This window comes from Zootoca vivipara, chromosome 2 (assembly GCF_963506605.1).
Source record: "Zootoca vivipara chromosome 2, rZooViv1.1, whole genome shotgun sequence".
NCBI classification, from domain to species: Eukaryota; Metazoa; Chordata; class Lepidosauria; order Squamata; family Lacertidae; genus Zootoca; species Zootoca vivipara.
This window is the reverse complement of record NC_083277.1, coordinates 1,724,262-1,738,197: the sequence shown is the minus strand read 5'-3', so window position 1 is coordinate 1,738,197 and position 13,936 is coordinate 1,724,262. Positions and strand designations below refer to the sequence as shown.

The window sequence follows — 13,936 nt, the reverse complement described above, 5'->3', positions numbered from 1 at the left end:
CCTCCCCTCCGCCCAGAACAAAACAGTGTTCCAGAAGAAGGGGGGGGAACCGCCCAAATCCAAAGTGACACTTTTCTACTCAAGTTAATAATACAGCCTATTATATGTTCTCTTACCATGAAATCTCTATCCGCTGCCTCTGTATTAGAATTGCTAGTTTCTCTCTGTATTGGAATTGCTGTTTTATATCTTAGAACTGTATTGCTACCTTTTAATTAGAAATCCCTGTATTAGGTATGTTTTCCAGGTATATTTTCTGTATGAACCCTGTATGATCCCAACCCACCTGAACCTTGCCCTACTACCACGGACACACGGACAATAGAGGGATTAGCTGGAACAACTTTATTCAAATAAATTGCCATCCTCAACGTAGCCCACCCTTCCATGGCCTGGAGGAAAACACCTGCCGGGCGGACTTCCACCCCACGGAAATCGCCAGGAACTGCCCCACCTCTGCACCCATCTCGACTGATTGCCCTTCCTGCCAAACAACAGGGAGCACCATCAGCGACAGGAGAAGAGCGATTGACATCTCTCCATCTGAAAGGAAAAGTCATCTCCGCACCCAGCTAATCCGATCCCCCACCCGTCGCCCTTGTCTCCCCCTCCCTCCCAGTCCAGAGATTTCCATGCAGGGACAGGAGGGTATATAAGGGGACTTTACCATTTCCCGGGGTTCCTTCCTTCTTTCCAGAGGCAGGGACCCTACAGCTGTAGCTTTGCATTCTGCAATAAAGGGATCAGTTTGTTTTTCCTGACAGCATCGCGTGGTCTCTGTCATTTTCCCGGCGGAGCTGAACTTAGTGCAAATTTTGGAGCTTCCGACCCACGTCTGTCCTTCTTAAAAGGCAACGCATTTTGGGGTACATTTTTCATAACAGTAGCCTGGCCGAACTAGGGCTATTGAGTGAACGACAGAGACCCATGAAGAGGCCATTGAAGGTCCTCAGCAAGACTTCTTGCCCCAGGTGCAACCAGAGACAGGGGTTGTGGGAGGTTGCAGGGTAACTGCTCCAGGGGAGGGCGAGGGGTTTTGGGGAAGGAAAAGGGGGAGAAAGGCAGAGAGCCATCTTGGCCGCCTGCAATGCTTTGGGCTTCTGTTCTCGTGCAAAAATGGGAAGGAGCCCTTGCCCTAACGAAAGAAAGAAAGAAGGCTTATGAAGATGACGGAAGAATATGCTGAGATGCCGAGACGAGCCATGAGAATTAAAGAATTCCTTGAAGGATGGAAATGTTTGCCAGATGGAGGGGGAAGCCATTCCTGACAGGAATGACTCCCCTTCTGGGGAAGGCAGGGCTTTCCACTTGCAAAGTCATTTCCAGAGGGAAAAGATGCAGACAGAGAAATGCTTGCTGGAGGGCCAGTTTTGTGAGGACTTTCCCTTGTCCTCGTCCTCTCCTTCACCCTGTTTCTTGAGGGAGTTTCCCCCCTGAATTTCCCTCTTGGCTGCTCCCCCTCCCAGCTTCTTCATTTATCCTTCCTTCTCTTCATGTCCCCGCCCCATTGTTTGGGGGCAGCTGGATTCCCCCCTCCCCCATGGCCAGGCAGGCCCAGGACGAGCCCAGGAGGTGACAGGGCCAGGAGATGGCGTTTCCCGCCCTTTTCCGAAAAAGGCAGGAACGCCATGTTGTTTCTTCCGGAGGCCCCAGCCTCTCCCTGAGACGCCATGGCTCCCCTGTGGGCCTCAGGGGTCCCACACTCTTGGGGTCTCTCCTCCCGGCTGAAGGAGGGCGGCACCTTCGGGTGCCAGCGCTCACTCCCTCAGCCACCTTCCTGCCATGATGTCTTGGCCTCCGCAGGGCAGCCTCTCTCCTCGCCATGTTGGCCCAAGAAGGAGAATGATAATAAGAAGCGCTTTATCTCCTCAGAGGTGGAGGTTTCCCTCAGGAGAGTTTGACCCCCAGACCAGCTTTTTTCGTCACCCCAAGAGTCAGTGCACTAGGAAAAGGGCTCCACCTGCAGGCCATGGGGAAAGGGAGCTCTTCCCAGACTGGAGACTCCCCTTCTGGCCCCTTGGGGTCCCAGGAGCCCTTTCTGGACGGCCCTCGCTTGCCACCCTAACAGGCCAAGACGTCTGTTCCTCTCCCTCAGGCAGTAGTTCAACAGGAGAAGTCGCTCCCACTCCAGATCCCTGCAGGTCTCGGGGGCCACTGCAGCCCAGTGGGGGGACTCTGGGGAACTGGTTGAACTGGGGTCCTCCCAGTCCAGCCCATGAGAAAAAGAGGGAGCTCTCAGAAGAAGAAGCCATTGAGGAGAAGAACCAAACTTGGCTGCTCTCTGCTGAGGGTCTCCTGCCTTTCTTCCAAGGCTTCCTGGGGGCTGCAATGGCCAGAGGAAGAGACAGCCCCCCCCCACCCTGAATCCCCTGCATACACTTCCAAATTGCGCTTGTCATTCCTATTCACCAGTCAAAGGATCACAGTAATAGTTGCAACCCAATGTCATCATAACACTGGGGAACAAAATTTTTGTTGCATTGACACCTGCAGTTGTTCTAAGCTAATTTCAACGTGCTGATCTCATACCTGAAGTTGGTTTTGTTCTGTAAACTCTAGTTGTTGTTGTTTTTGCAATTCATGTTTTTCACTTTTCAGCATAATCTTTGTTTTTCACAATGCAAGAATTCAATATTTTATTAAACAGATAGCCGAAGTAGTACAATATGATTATAAATGTAAGTGACTTATACAGCATTGAACATGGCATGCATAGCATGGAAATGACATGTATATCTATGTACAGTTGGAGGTATGCAAAAAAAAAATGTATTCCCTTAGGCAGTGAGACTGTTTCTCTAGGTGAAGCTTCTCCCCTGGCATGAATTCCTGAGAGGGCGGAGGGACGTTGCCCTGCTATGAGTCCTGAAGAGCTCAAACTCACAGGAACAAACTCTGGGGTTGGGGCAAATGTCGAAAATGCTTTTAAATCTGTGACATTTTTTTTAAAAAAATTGTTTGGTTTGTTTTTGCTCTGTTGGGGTGGGATAAAAATTTAATTGTGGCTGGGGATTAGTTTAATTTTAGTATGAAGTTAATTTTAAAAAAAGTTTCTAATAAACTAGTTCTACTAAGGACCCCAAGATCTCCTGCAATGATTTTGCAAAGTTATTTGCAGATATAGTTGCTCAGATTCAGAAAGAGGTAAGCATCACTGTGGGAGCAGTGCCAAGGCGGGAGAGTGCTAGAGTTCTGTCTAGTCAAGTTGCATGGGATCTGTTTCAATGTTATCTCCAAGGATGTGGGTGGGCTGCTTGGATGAGTGAAACCGACCACCTGTCTCCTTGATCCTTGCCCATCCTGGCTCATAAAAGTGAGCCGGGAAGGGCTGGGCGATGGGCTCTGTGGGGTGGTGAATGCTTCCCTTTGTGAGGGAGCCCTCCCAGACCCACTGAAAGAGGCGGTTATTAAATCACTTCTTTAAAAAACACCTTTGGACTCAGCCAATATGGCCAACTTTCGCCCAGTCTCAGATCGCCTATTCTTGGGTGGGTGGTTGCCAAACAACTCCAGGCACACTTGGAGGATGCAGTTACAATGAACCAGACAGACAGCCTTATCGGTAGTGGCACCTGCCCTATGGAAAACCCTCGCATCAGATGTCAAGGATATAAACTATCTGACTTTTAAAAGACATATGGAGGCAGCCCTGTTTAGGTAAGTATTTAATGCTTGATGTTTTACATGTTTTCAATATTCTGTTGGGAGCTGCCCAGAGTGGCTGTGGAACACCAGCCAGATGGGAAGGGTGCAAATAATAAATTATTGTTATTATTTTTTAAAAAAATCCTTCCAGTAGCACCTTAAAGACCAACTAAGTTTGTTCATGCATGGTATCTGAAATAGTATACATGCACACGAAAGCTCATACCAATAACAAACTTAGTTGGCCTTTTAGGTGCTACCGGAAGATTTTTGTTTTGTTTTGATTTGATTATGGCAGACCAACATGGCTACCTACCTGTATCTGTTGTTATTATTATTATTATTTCTTTAAACATGCCAAGCACTGTTAAGGTTTCTCTGCTGTATGAAATTTTTGATGGGAGGTGAAACTAACCCTCCATCTGAAGCTCTTTCCACATTCCAAGCACTGATAGGGTTTCTCCCCTTTATGAATTCTTTGATGGGAAGTGAGACTATCCATCCGACTGAAGCTACTTCCACATTCCAAACATTTATAGGGTTTCTCCCCTGTATGAACTCTTTGATGGGAAGTGAGTTTACCCCTCCCACGAAATCTCTTTCCACATTCCAAGCATTGATGGGGTTTCTCCCCAGTATGAACTATTCGATGGGAACTGAGATGGGCCCTTTGGGTGAAGCTCTTTCCACATTCCAAGCATTTATAGGGTTTCTCCCCTGTATGAACTCTTTGATGGGAAGTGAGTTTACCCCTCTCACGAAAGCTCTTTCCACATTCCAAACACTGATAGGGTTTCTCCCCTGTATGAATTCTATGATGGATAGTGAGAGATGTGTTGTGACTGAAGCTCTTTCCGCATTGGAAGCATTTATATGGTTTATGACCTGTATGAATTTTTTTATGGGAAGTGAGACTAACATTCAGACTGAAGCTCTTCCCACATTCATTGCACTGAAAAGGTTTGTCCCCTGTATGAATTCTTTGATGGGAAGTGAGATTGGCGCTACAACTGAATCTCTTTCCACATTGCAAGCACTGATAGGGTTTCTCCCCTGTATGAATTCTTCGATGGGAAGCGAGTTTTCCACTCTCACGAAAGCTCTTTCCACATTCCAAGCACTGATAGGGTTTCTCCCCTGTATGAATTCTTTGATGGGTAGTGAGGTTGCTCGTCTGACTGAAGCACTTTCCACATTGCAGACACCGATAGGGTTTATCCCCTGTATGAATTCTTTGATGAGAAGTGAGACTCTGCCTCTGACTGAATCTCTTTCCACATTGCAAGCACTGATAGGGTTTCTCCCCTGTATGAATTCTTTGATGGGAAGTGAGCTCTGAGCTCAGCCTGAAGCTATTTCCACATTCCAGGCACTGATAGGGTTTCTCCCCTGTATGAATTCTTTGATGGTAAGTGAGATATGAGCTGTTTCTGAAGCTCTTTCCACATTCCAAGCACTTATAGGGTGTCTCCCCTGTATGAATTCTTTGATGGGAAGTGAGATTGCTCCTCTGACTGAAGCACTTTCTACACTGCAAACACTGAAAGGGTTTTTCCCTTGTATGAATTCTTTGATGGGTAGTGAGACTATCCTTCCGACTGAAGCTCTTTCCACATTCCAAGCACTGATACAATTTATCTCCACTGCGAGTTTTTTCGTGTGAAGTCAGGCTATCCCTCCGAACGAAGCTCTTTCTTTGATAGGAGGTGGACTGGGAGCTCTGACGGATGTTCTCTCCACAATCTGAATATTTATACGACTTCTCCACTATGTGGATTCTGTTGTGGCCCCCCTTGTTCTTCCCTTCCAATCCATCACCATCTGCAATGAAGAGAGAAGCTAAATAGAGCCTCCGGAAGAAATGAAGGGTCAGATTTTTAAAAAATGTTAATGAATGCTTATGATAGACAAAAACTGAAAATAATTAGTTATGAGGCCTTAGTATAATTTTTATAGTAGGCATCCCTGTTTAGGGAGGCTTTTAATATTTAATCAATTATTTTATTTCATTTTCCTGTTGGAAGCCGCCCAGAGTGGCTCGGAAAACCCATCCAGATGGGCGGGGTATAAATAATAAATTATTATTATTATCTTACTACCTTTGTTGGCTGGTATTTATTGACATATTGCTTGGCTTTTATATGGGATAGATTTTGGCTCAATCATGGAATTCTCTTCATCTCCAAGGTCAGTCATCTCTTTGGTCAACAAAATGCCCACATAAGAAAAAACAAAAACAACAAACCTAATAGAAGTTACTTCAACTACCCTAAAAATGCTGAAGATGACATTTAAAAAGGCCAGGGTGGTTCAGACAAGCCTGGCCATTGATTAAAAAGGCATGACTAGAAGAAGAATATTCACAGAAAATACAGTTGATATCCCAGATGATGTTCGTCTCCATCAAAATAGTGGAGGTTCATCACATAGAGGTGTGTATGGAATTTCAAAACTGATATGATGATCCAACAGAGAGTTTTACCGTGGGAGTCCATGATCCCAAGATTCTCTTCCTTGGCTTCCTTATGCAGAGCTCTTTGGTCAGGATCCAGCAATATCCACGCCTTGTCTGTGAAAGAAACAGCAACATCTTCACCTGCACACTCCCCACCAACTGTTGCCTCAATCTGGTTGGTCTATATTTAAATTTATACGTAAATCACTTTCTTCAGTTTGAACCCCGTGTGGCGTTTGCCCGTTCTTTTGGAAATGTCTGTACAGGGGGGAGAGAAAGGGTTAATAGGTAGACCAATAGAAAAACCCAGAGGCAGAGCCTACTTGCCTTTAAAAGGCTTAGCCAGAGGTTTAGACAGTTGAGAAGCCATTGGAAGTTCAGAGAAAGATAGTTTGGTTGGTTTCCTGTGGGTGGGGGGCATAGGAGTCAGAGTGGGTTAGAGACAGAGGGGAGACAGAGAGAGTGAATCGGATTACAGTGTTTCAAAGTATTTAAAACTTGTTTGCGTTCACAATAAACTGGAATCTTTCTTAATACGTTACAACCTGACTGAGTCTGAATATATTAGCAGGGAAACCCGGTTGGTGGCAGTGGAAGAGAATAGATGTGGTGGCACAGGGTCAATAGTCCGTGGAAGGACCGGGGGCTCTGTGTGAACGCCGCACCCCCCCTCCCATGTTCATGAGGAGACCATCTCTGTATTGTTTCATTGGTAACAGAAGAGGAAAAATGACTATTAATCACACTTAATCTAAGCACAACGGCCACCAGAGCTCCTGACTAGGCATTCGGCTTTGCGATGTTGAATGCTCTCTGTTCTCTTCTGTTTCCCTTGTTTAGTTTAATCCAATTCATGAACCTAGAACTCCTACACTGTCAACTAATGCTGAACCATATTATATTTGTTTAGTCGTGTCTGACTCTTCGTGACCCCATGGACCACAGCACGCCAGGCACTCCTGTCTTCCACTGCCTCCGGCAGTTGGGTCAAACTCATGTTCGTAGCTTCGAGAACACTGTCCAACCATCTCGTCCTCTGTCATCCCCTTCTCCTTGTGCCCTCAATCTTTCTCAAGCTATTCCTGCATATAGATATCCTGTTATAGATATTCCTGCAAATTTATTCTGCTAGTTTTGAGATGTACAAATGACATGAGAAGACTTGGTCTACATATTTGTATCATTTAGTTGTCCTATGATCCTTGATTTTAAAAGCAAATAAAAAGTTATTCCAAAAAGAAAAGAAAAAGGCAACACACGGAGGCCCCATCTGTGTTTGATCTGCAAAGCAGGATCAGGTTGCTTTCAAGAGTCGTGGCTTCTAGTGCTACCCAGTAAGTTGTCTTACATTGGTAGGGTATTCAGACCATGTTACTGGTTTTAGACATTTTGAACCACCAACACATTGCGTTGGCTGGGGAGCTGTGATGTATCTTGGCTCCCAAATGCCTTGCGACTCAAACGTTTCAGCTCCTGAACGATCAAAAACCAGAAGTGATTGTTCCATTTTCCAACGATTTTTGGAAGCCAAACATCCATGGGACAGACAAGCTGCTTCTGTGACGGAAAAGTTTGTTTGCTGAGCAGGTTGAGTCACCGAGTGGTCCCTTCCCCCCGCCAGCAAACAGTTAACTAGCAACAGCTCCTGATTGGTCAGAGTACCAGGGGAGCCAGTTGGATTTATTTTCTGACAGTAGAGATCTTTCTGATCAGGGGTAGAGCTGAGGAGAGCCGAGAATTGACAATATATGCTCTCAGGTTCTGAATTGCAGAAAACTGTTAAAATATAAAAGACACAGTCCACATGGGGTTTACAGGACAAAGGGTCCTCAGAGGGAATAATCTGACAGGAAAGGGCAGTTGTGATTCCGAGGCCAATTAAAGTCCAATTTAAAACCCAAGTTCCTGGAAATGTGTGCGGAGAAGTCTGATCTATGGAAGATGTTTAAAAGGAAGTAACCTTAAGCTTGAACAGCATACAGCCTATAACTTGAAACCGTATTCATGTTAATAGAAAAAACAACAACAGCACTGTTTGTTCCATTTCAGTGGAAGAAGAAGAAGAACCAAAACTCCTTCTTTACATTTGTTATAATAAAGTTAGTTTGCAAACTGTTTTCTCAAAAAAAAATTAACATATAGACACAATACATCTCATCCTATCTTTTTTCTTAACATCTCTTGCTTGCTTGAGCCTTGTGACTTCCTTCCATCATGTCTAATAGGTTACCTATTTATACCATATAATTAATTTCATTATGTTTTGTTTCTTTTTTTAGTTGCGGCAATATCTATCTCATAACATTGTTTGGCATAAATAAGTGATATTTTAATCTTACAAATCTTCTGAGAGTCCTACTCTGTTTTCCCAAAGAAAACCCACTGTCACTCGTGATTCATACTACATTGGGGAATTTCACCCGAGGGAAAGGGAAGCAGAGGGCTGGCCCAGCAGCACCGGAGAGAGAAAGTGACGTTGCATAATTGCAGCTTCAAATTGGCTCTTCTGGTGGCAAGAGCCAATCAAAAGCCGCGCCTCGGAAGTAGAACAGACTTCCAAAATGGATTCCGATTATACGACTGTATTCCTGGCTCAAATTGCCTGCAGGGGACAAAGGCGCAGGCAGGCAGCAGGTGGAGGAACCTGAAATGGTGCTCCCCTTCTCCATCTCCATCCGCCTGCCTGCCTCCCCCCACCCCCAAGATGAGCAAGCCCCCATACCTCTCTGGCTCCATCCCTCCATGTCCCCATCTTCACTCCCCTGGGACTCACCAGATCTCTCGGAGGTCCCTGGGAGGGAACGCTCAGAGGTTGTGGGGAGGGATGCAGGAGACAACCTCACCAGGTCGACCGTCCATCTTCCCCCTTCCATCTTCGCTAGCTTTGCAGGATCCGTCTCTTTCATCCTTCCTGAGGAGTCGAGAAGCCAAACAAGCTGCAGGGTCCTGGGAGAGAGGAAGAAGCAAAGGGAGCCTCAGAGGCCCTGCAGGGATTCTCCTGCCCTAGATATTCCTGTGTCCCTTAAGAAGCACAAACGGAGCAGCCCCTTCCCAACAGAAGACCCATTTCTAAACAACTCCAGGATGGCATAGTATCTCCAGTGGTTCCAATTTCCTCTGTTTGCTCCTCACCCCACTTCGTAAGCCTGGCATGGTCTGCACAGTAGTGACCCATTCAACTCAGTGGGTATAATTGACAGAATTTGGTGCAAAAACCAGTCACCATCCTGTCCCCAAGCCGGAAAACTGCAACCCCAGAGCATGGGCAGAAAGTAGACAAATAGCTACTTGTAAGTGCCCCCATGCTAGGTGCTTTGTATGGAGAGCCCTGTTGACGCTCTTTGAGCTCTTTCATGGCAAGCCAGGCAGGCGTTGTGGCCGTATCTGCCACCATCTGGGGTTGCATGGGTTTCTCCCCTCTATGAAGACTATCTGCTAGATTTTCCCCTCAGAAGGTTTTACAAGTACCTATCTAGCAGTTCGAAAGCACGTCAAAATGCAAGTAGATAAATAGGAACCGCTACAGCAGGAAGGTAAACAGCGTTTCCATGTGCTGCTCTGGTTTGCCAGAAGCGGCTTTGTCATGCTGGCCACATGACCTGGAAGCTATACGCCAGCTCCCTCGGCCAATAATGCGAGATGAGCGCGCAACCCCAGAGTCGGTCACGACTGGACCTAATGGTCAGGGGTCCCTTTACCTTTACCTTTATCAGGATTGTAAGAATTTTATTACAGTTAGCCAAAAAGGATTTTATGCATCCCATGTCCCCTGTTAGTAGTACAAGTCACGCAATGACTGATAATCCCTCCTCATTTGTCCCAGAAGGTTGGGAGAAGGAGTCTTTTATACTTGCATTAGCATTTCCTATGGATAGTTCTGAACTTTGCTTTCATATTAGTCCATCTACTTGTTAACCCTGAATAGGGGAGAGACATGTTTTGTTGCATCTGGGACAGAAGAAGTGGTCGGGCTTTTGCTGCTGCAGATGCAGAAGGGCTTTTATTTATTCTCCCTGTGCTCCCCCCATGTGCAAATGTTTCCCTCTGGCAGCAGCCTATTTGCATGTTCAGTTTCCCTTGACCCAAAGCCCCCTCCCCATAAAGGAAGGCTTAGCAGAGAGGAAAAGGAGGACCCTCTGCTCCCGACTTGGGGGTCTCCCCCCACGGTGCATGATCTGAACAGGGATCCCCCATGCACCTTCCCTGCACCCCTGGGACCCCATTCTCCCCATTGCACCTTCAGGGGGGAGAGAGAGAGACTCACCCAATTCCAGGAGGGGCACCGAGGAAGCTTTTTGCAAAGGCGAGAGCAGAAAGCAGCCTCCTCTCTGCCGGCAGGAAGGGATGTGGGAGGGGGGAATTTAGCCACGGAGGACCTTGACTCCCCCTTCACTTCCTGTCCTCTCTAGGAATCCGGCTTTGCTCCTTTTAACCCTTGCAAAGCCGAGGGCACCCCCTCCCTCTCCCTGCCTGCAGTTTTCCTGCTTCTGCGTCTGCGCTCAAGGGGCTGCCCCCTCCCCTCTCCTCCATCTGTGCCAAGGACTCTGCCCCAAGGAGCCCACATCTGATCCAGAATAATAGAAAGGGAGTCGAAACAAAATTTAAAAATTCCTTCCAGCAGCACCTTAAAGACCAACTAAGTATTTTATTTTGGTATGAGCTTTCGTGTGCATGCACACTTCTTTTTTATTTTGTTTCGACTACGTCAGACCAACACGGCTACCCATCTGTAACTAGAACGAAAGGGAGACGTGCGGCCATTTGGGGTGTGTGTGTTACGTTGGCTCTCCCCCTCCCCCAAGATAGAGGCTCCTGGATCCCAAGGAAAGGCTGTTGGGATGGAGAAGAGGCTAAGAAATGGCTCCATCAAGACACCCCCTCAATTAAAAAAAAAACACCCTCCCGGTCAGCGAGCGGGGGGGGGGGAGAATGGAAGGGGGGGCTTCCCAGCCAGGAGAGCCCTCCCCTTCCTAAAATAATGTCTCCTCCCGCCAAGTGCACTTTCCTGTTTTTGCAGCCCAGGAAAAGAGACAAATGAGGAAATGTCCCCTGCGAAGAATGAAACGCACACGTGATTCTGGGGGGAGGGGAAAATGTGGAAGCCCCCCCCTTAAAGCACCAAAGGCAGGAAAGGGGAGGATGGGGGGGGAAGAGGGGCACATGTTGCTCAGGGGGCAGCCCTCCCCACACTATGTGACTCTCCCCCCCCCCCAACTCCAGTTCAGAGCAAGAGGGTCACCTGCCATCCTTTCCCTGGGTTTCCTGCCAGAAAACCAGTTTATACGGGGCTCCCAGAACCATCTGACCCCGTTACAGGGAACCAGGCAGAGGGCCTTCTCGGTAGTGGCACCCACCCTGTGGAATGCCCTCCCACTAGAGGTCAAAGAGAACAATTACCAGACCTTTAGAAGGCATCTCAAGGCAGCCCTGTTTAGGGAAGCTTTTAATGTTTGATGGATTTCTGTAAAATAAAAAAATTCCTTCAGTAGCACCTTAAAGACCAACTAAGTTTTTATTTTGGTATGAGCTTTCGTGTGCATGCACACTTCTTCAGATAGATTTCTGTATTTTAGAATTTCTGTTTTTTTGGAAGCCGCCCAGAGTGGCTGGGGGAACCCGGCCAGATGGGCGGGGTATAAATAATAAATTATTATTATTATTATTATTATTATTATTATTATTATTATTATTATTTCTCACCCCAGAGCAGGACCAATCAGCCAATCAGAAGCCTCTCCATTTGAGAGCTGGCCAATCCCCTTTCAGATTCCCCTTGGCCTCATCCTCTTTCCTGAGGGAGTTTTACTCCTGAGTTTCCCTCTTGGCTGCTCCCCTTCCCAGCTTCTCCTTCTTCCTTCCTTCTCTTCCTCCCCCCCCATTGTTTGGGGGCAGCTGGATCCCCCCTCCCATGGCCAGACAGGCCCTGGAGGAACCCACGGAGGTGGCAGGGCCAGGAGATGGCGTTTCCCACCCTTTTCCTCAGCCACCTTCCTGCCATGTTGGCTTGGCCTCCCCAGAGCAGCCTCTCTCCTTGCCAAACCACTTCTGGCTCCTCAGGGTCCCAGGGGACCTTTCTGGATGGCTCTCGCTTGTTCTTCCCCCTCAGGCGGTAGTTCAACAGGAGAAGTCGCTCCCTTTCCGGATCCCTGTGGGTCTCAGGGGGCCACTGGAGCACAGTGGGGAGACTCAGGGGAACTGGCTCAACTAGGGTCCTCCCAGTCCAGCCCAGACAAGAAAGTGAGCTCTCAGAAGAGGAAGCCATTGCGGAGAACTGGACTTGGCTGCTGAGGGTCTCCTGCCTTTCTTCCAAGGCTTCCTGGGGGCTGCAATGGCCAGAGGAAGAGGCAGGCCCCCCACCCTGAATCCCCTGCAGGCCCCTGGGGAGCAACCAGAGCTCTTCCTCTTGCCATGGCTAAGCCTGCCTCAGTTTCCTTCCCCAAGGCCTTGGAGGAACCTTAGGGTGCGGAATGACAACCCCAAAAGGAGTTTAGGTTCCTGGCAAATGGGGAAAGGAACATTATGTTGCATCTTTCCAGATGAGTCCAGGAATGGCCTCCAAGGTCCAGGGACTGATCTGCCCTGGCTTCCTCCTCGGAGGTCCCTTCAGAAGTAGAAGGGGTCCCAGGTCTCCATGGGGGGAACGGGGAGAAGCACCCCTGAGGCCTGTGTTCGAGGCAGAGTCTTTCGCCTTTTACGCCCCAACGACCTTCTCTGTGGTGTTTATGTGAGCTCTAGAGATGGGATCACATACAGATCCTCCTCTTTAGGGATTTCTGCTCCTTCCTTGCCTAGGGAAGCAGCCTCCGTGGCATGCAAGGGGAGGCGGGGCACATTGATACACCAACAATATATCAATTTCGATAAACGTTGTGTCGTGACATCACAAAAATGTCTCTGTACATGTGTGAGTACAACAGTTGTGACCGCGCCACCCACCAGTCAGCCGTTGGCGTTTGACGAGAGTAGGTGTGTTTTTAGCGCGGCCAAATAAAAAATTACATGAAATGGAAACGTGGAGCACTTTGATACACTAAGACACGGGGCACATTGATACGTATAGAAGTGCCCAGTTAGTGTACAATTTCTGATGTTCCCAATCCTGAAAATATAAATGTTGGATATTTCCTACTCATTAAATTTGAAAAGAAACTACTGTTGTTTAGAACATGGTCAAAATCATTTCTAAATATAATATGACCAATTTTCAAGTGTCCTATCTCAGGGGAAAACCAGGATTTTGTATGTTGTTTTGCAGTTGCCAAAACCAAAGGGATCCTCCACAATCCTTTAACACCATAGGCTTGGTCAGGATTCTTCCATGTGCCGACTCTTCCAAGGTTACCTGCATATTCCCGGAGGACTGACCTTGCTGCTCGTCTTCATATTCCTGATCAACTGTGATGAGGGAGAGATCTTCAAATGGAGTCTGTTCCTCGTCTTCCATGTTAAGGGGGAGCACTTCAAATCGTAGAAGCCCAAAATACCCATTTAGGACCATTTTGAAATAAATTTGAACACAGAGACAGATAAAAGGGTAATTTGGGATGCAAGCAAGGCTGTCATGGGAAGATTTTTGATACAACAGAATGCGATCAGAAAGAAACAACAAAATGAGAAAAAAGAGAACGTTCTGTCACAGTTGAAAGAAAAAGAGAATACATTGAGGTGTAATCCAAAAAATCAGCATTCAAAAAGAAATCAAATTATTGCAAGTACAGTATTCACAATTAATAAATCAGGAAATAGAGTGGAAGATTAAAAGGATGAATCAAAGGACATTTGAATCTGCCAACAAATGTGGGAAATTATTAGCATGGCAATTGAAAAAGGGACAAA

General features: G+C 47.0%; 1 protein-coding gene across 2 annotated transcripts; it reads right to left on the bottom strand.

The window, feature by feature from the left end:
- Positions 1 to 1,454: 1,454 nt before the first annotated feature.
- Positions 1,455 to 10,547, bottom strand: LOC118081237 (zinc finger protein OZF-like). 2 transcript variants are annotated; one of them, XM_035107606.2, is made up of 4 exons: positions 10,365 to 10,547; positions 8,823 to 9,046; positions 6,128 to 6,214; positions 1,455 to 5,466 (listed from the first exon to the last, which is right to left on the bottom strand). In XM_035107606.2, the coding sequence occupies exons 2-4, from the start codon at positions 9,004 to 9,006 to the stop codon at positions 4,013 to 4,015; spliced, it is 1,725 nt and encodes a 574-aa protein (XP_034963497.2). In that variant the 5' UTR covers positions 9,007 to 9,046; positions 10,365 to 10,547; the 3' UTR covers positions 1,455 to 4,012. The 2 variants fall into 2 exon arrangements, with proteins under 2 accessions (XP_034963497.2, XP_034963499.2); XM_035107608.2 differs by having other exon boundaries at positions 8,874 to 9,046; positions 10,365 to 10,531.
- Between the last annotated feature and the right edge of the window lie 3,389 nt (positions 10,548 to 13,936).

Coding starts and splice junctions, on each gene's coding strand:
- LOC118081237 (XM_035107606.2), bottom strand. CDS start 9,006: ATGAAAGAGACGGATCCTGCAAAGCTAGCGAAGATGGAAGGGGGAAGA. Junction 6,215..8,822: donor GGAGGGATGGAGCCAGAGAG/GTATGGGGGCTT, acceptor TTTCTTTCACAG/ACAAGGCGTGGATATTGCTG. Junction 5,467..6,127: donor TGGGATCATGGACTCCCACG/GTAAAACTCTCT, acceptor TCTTCATTGCAG/ATGGTGATGGATTGGAAGGG.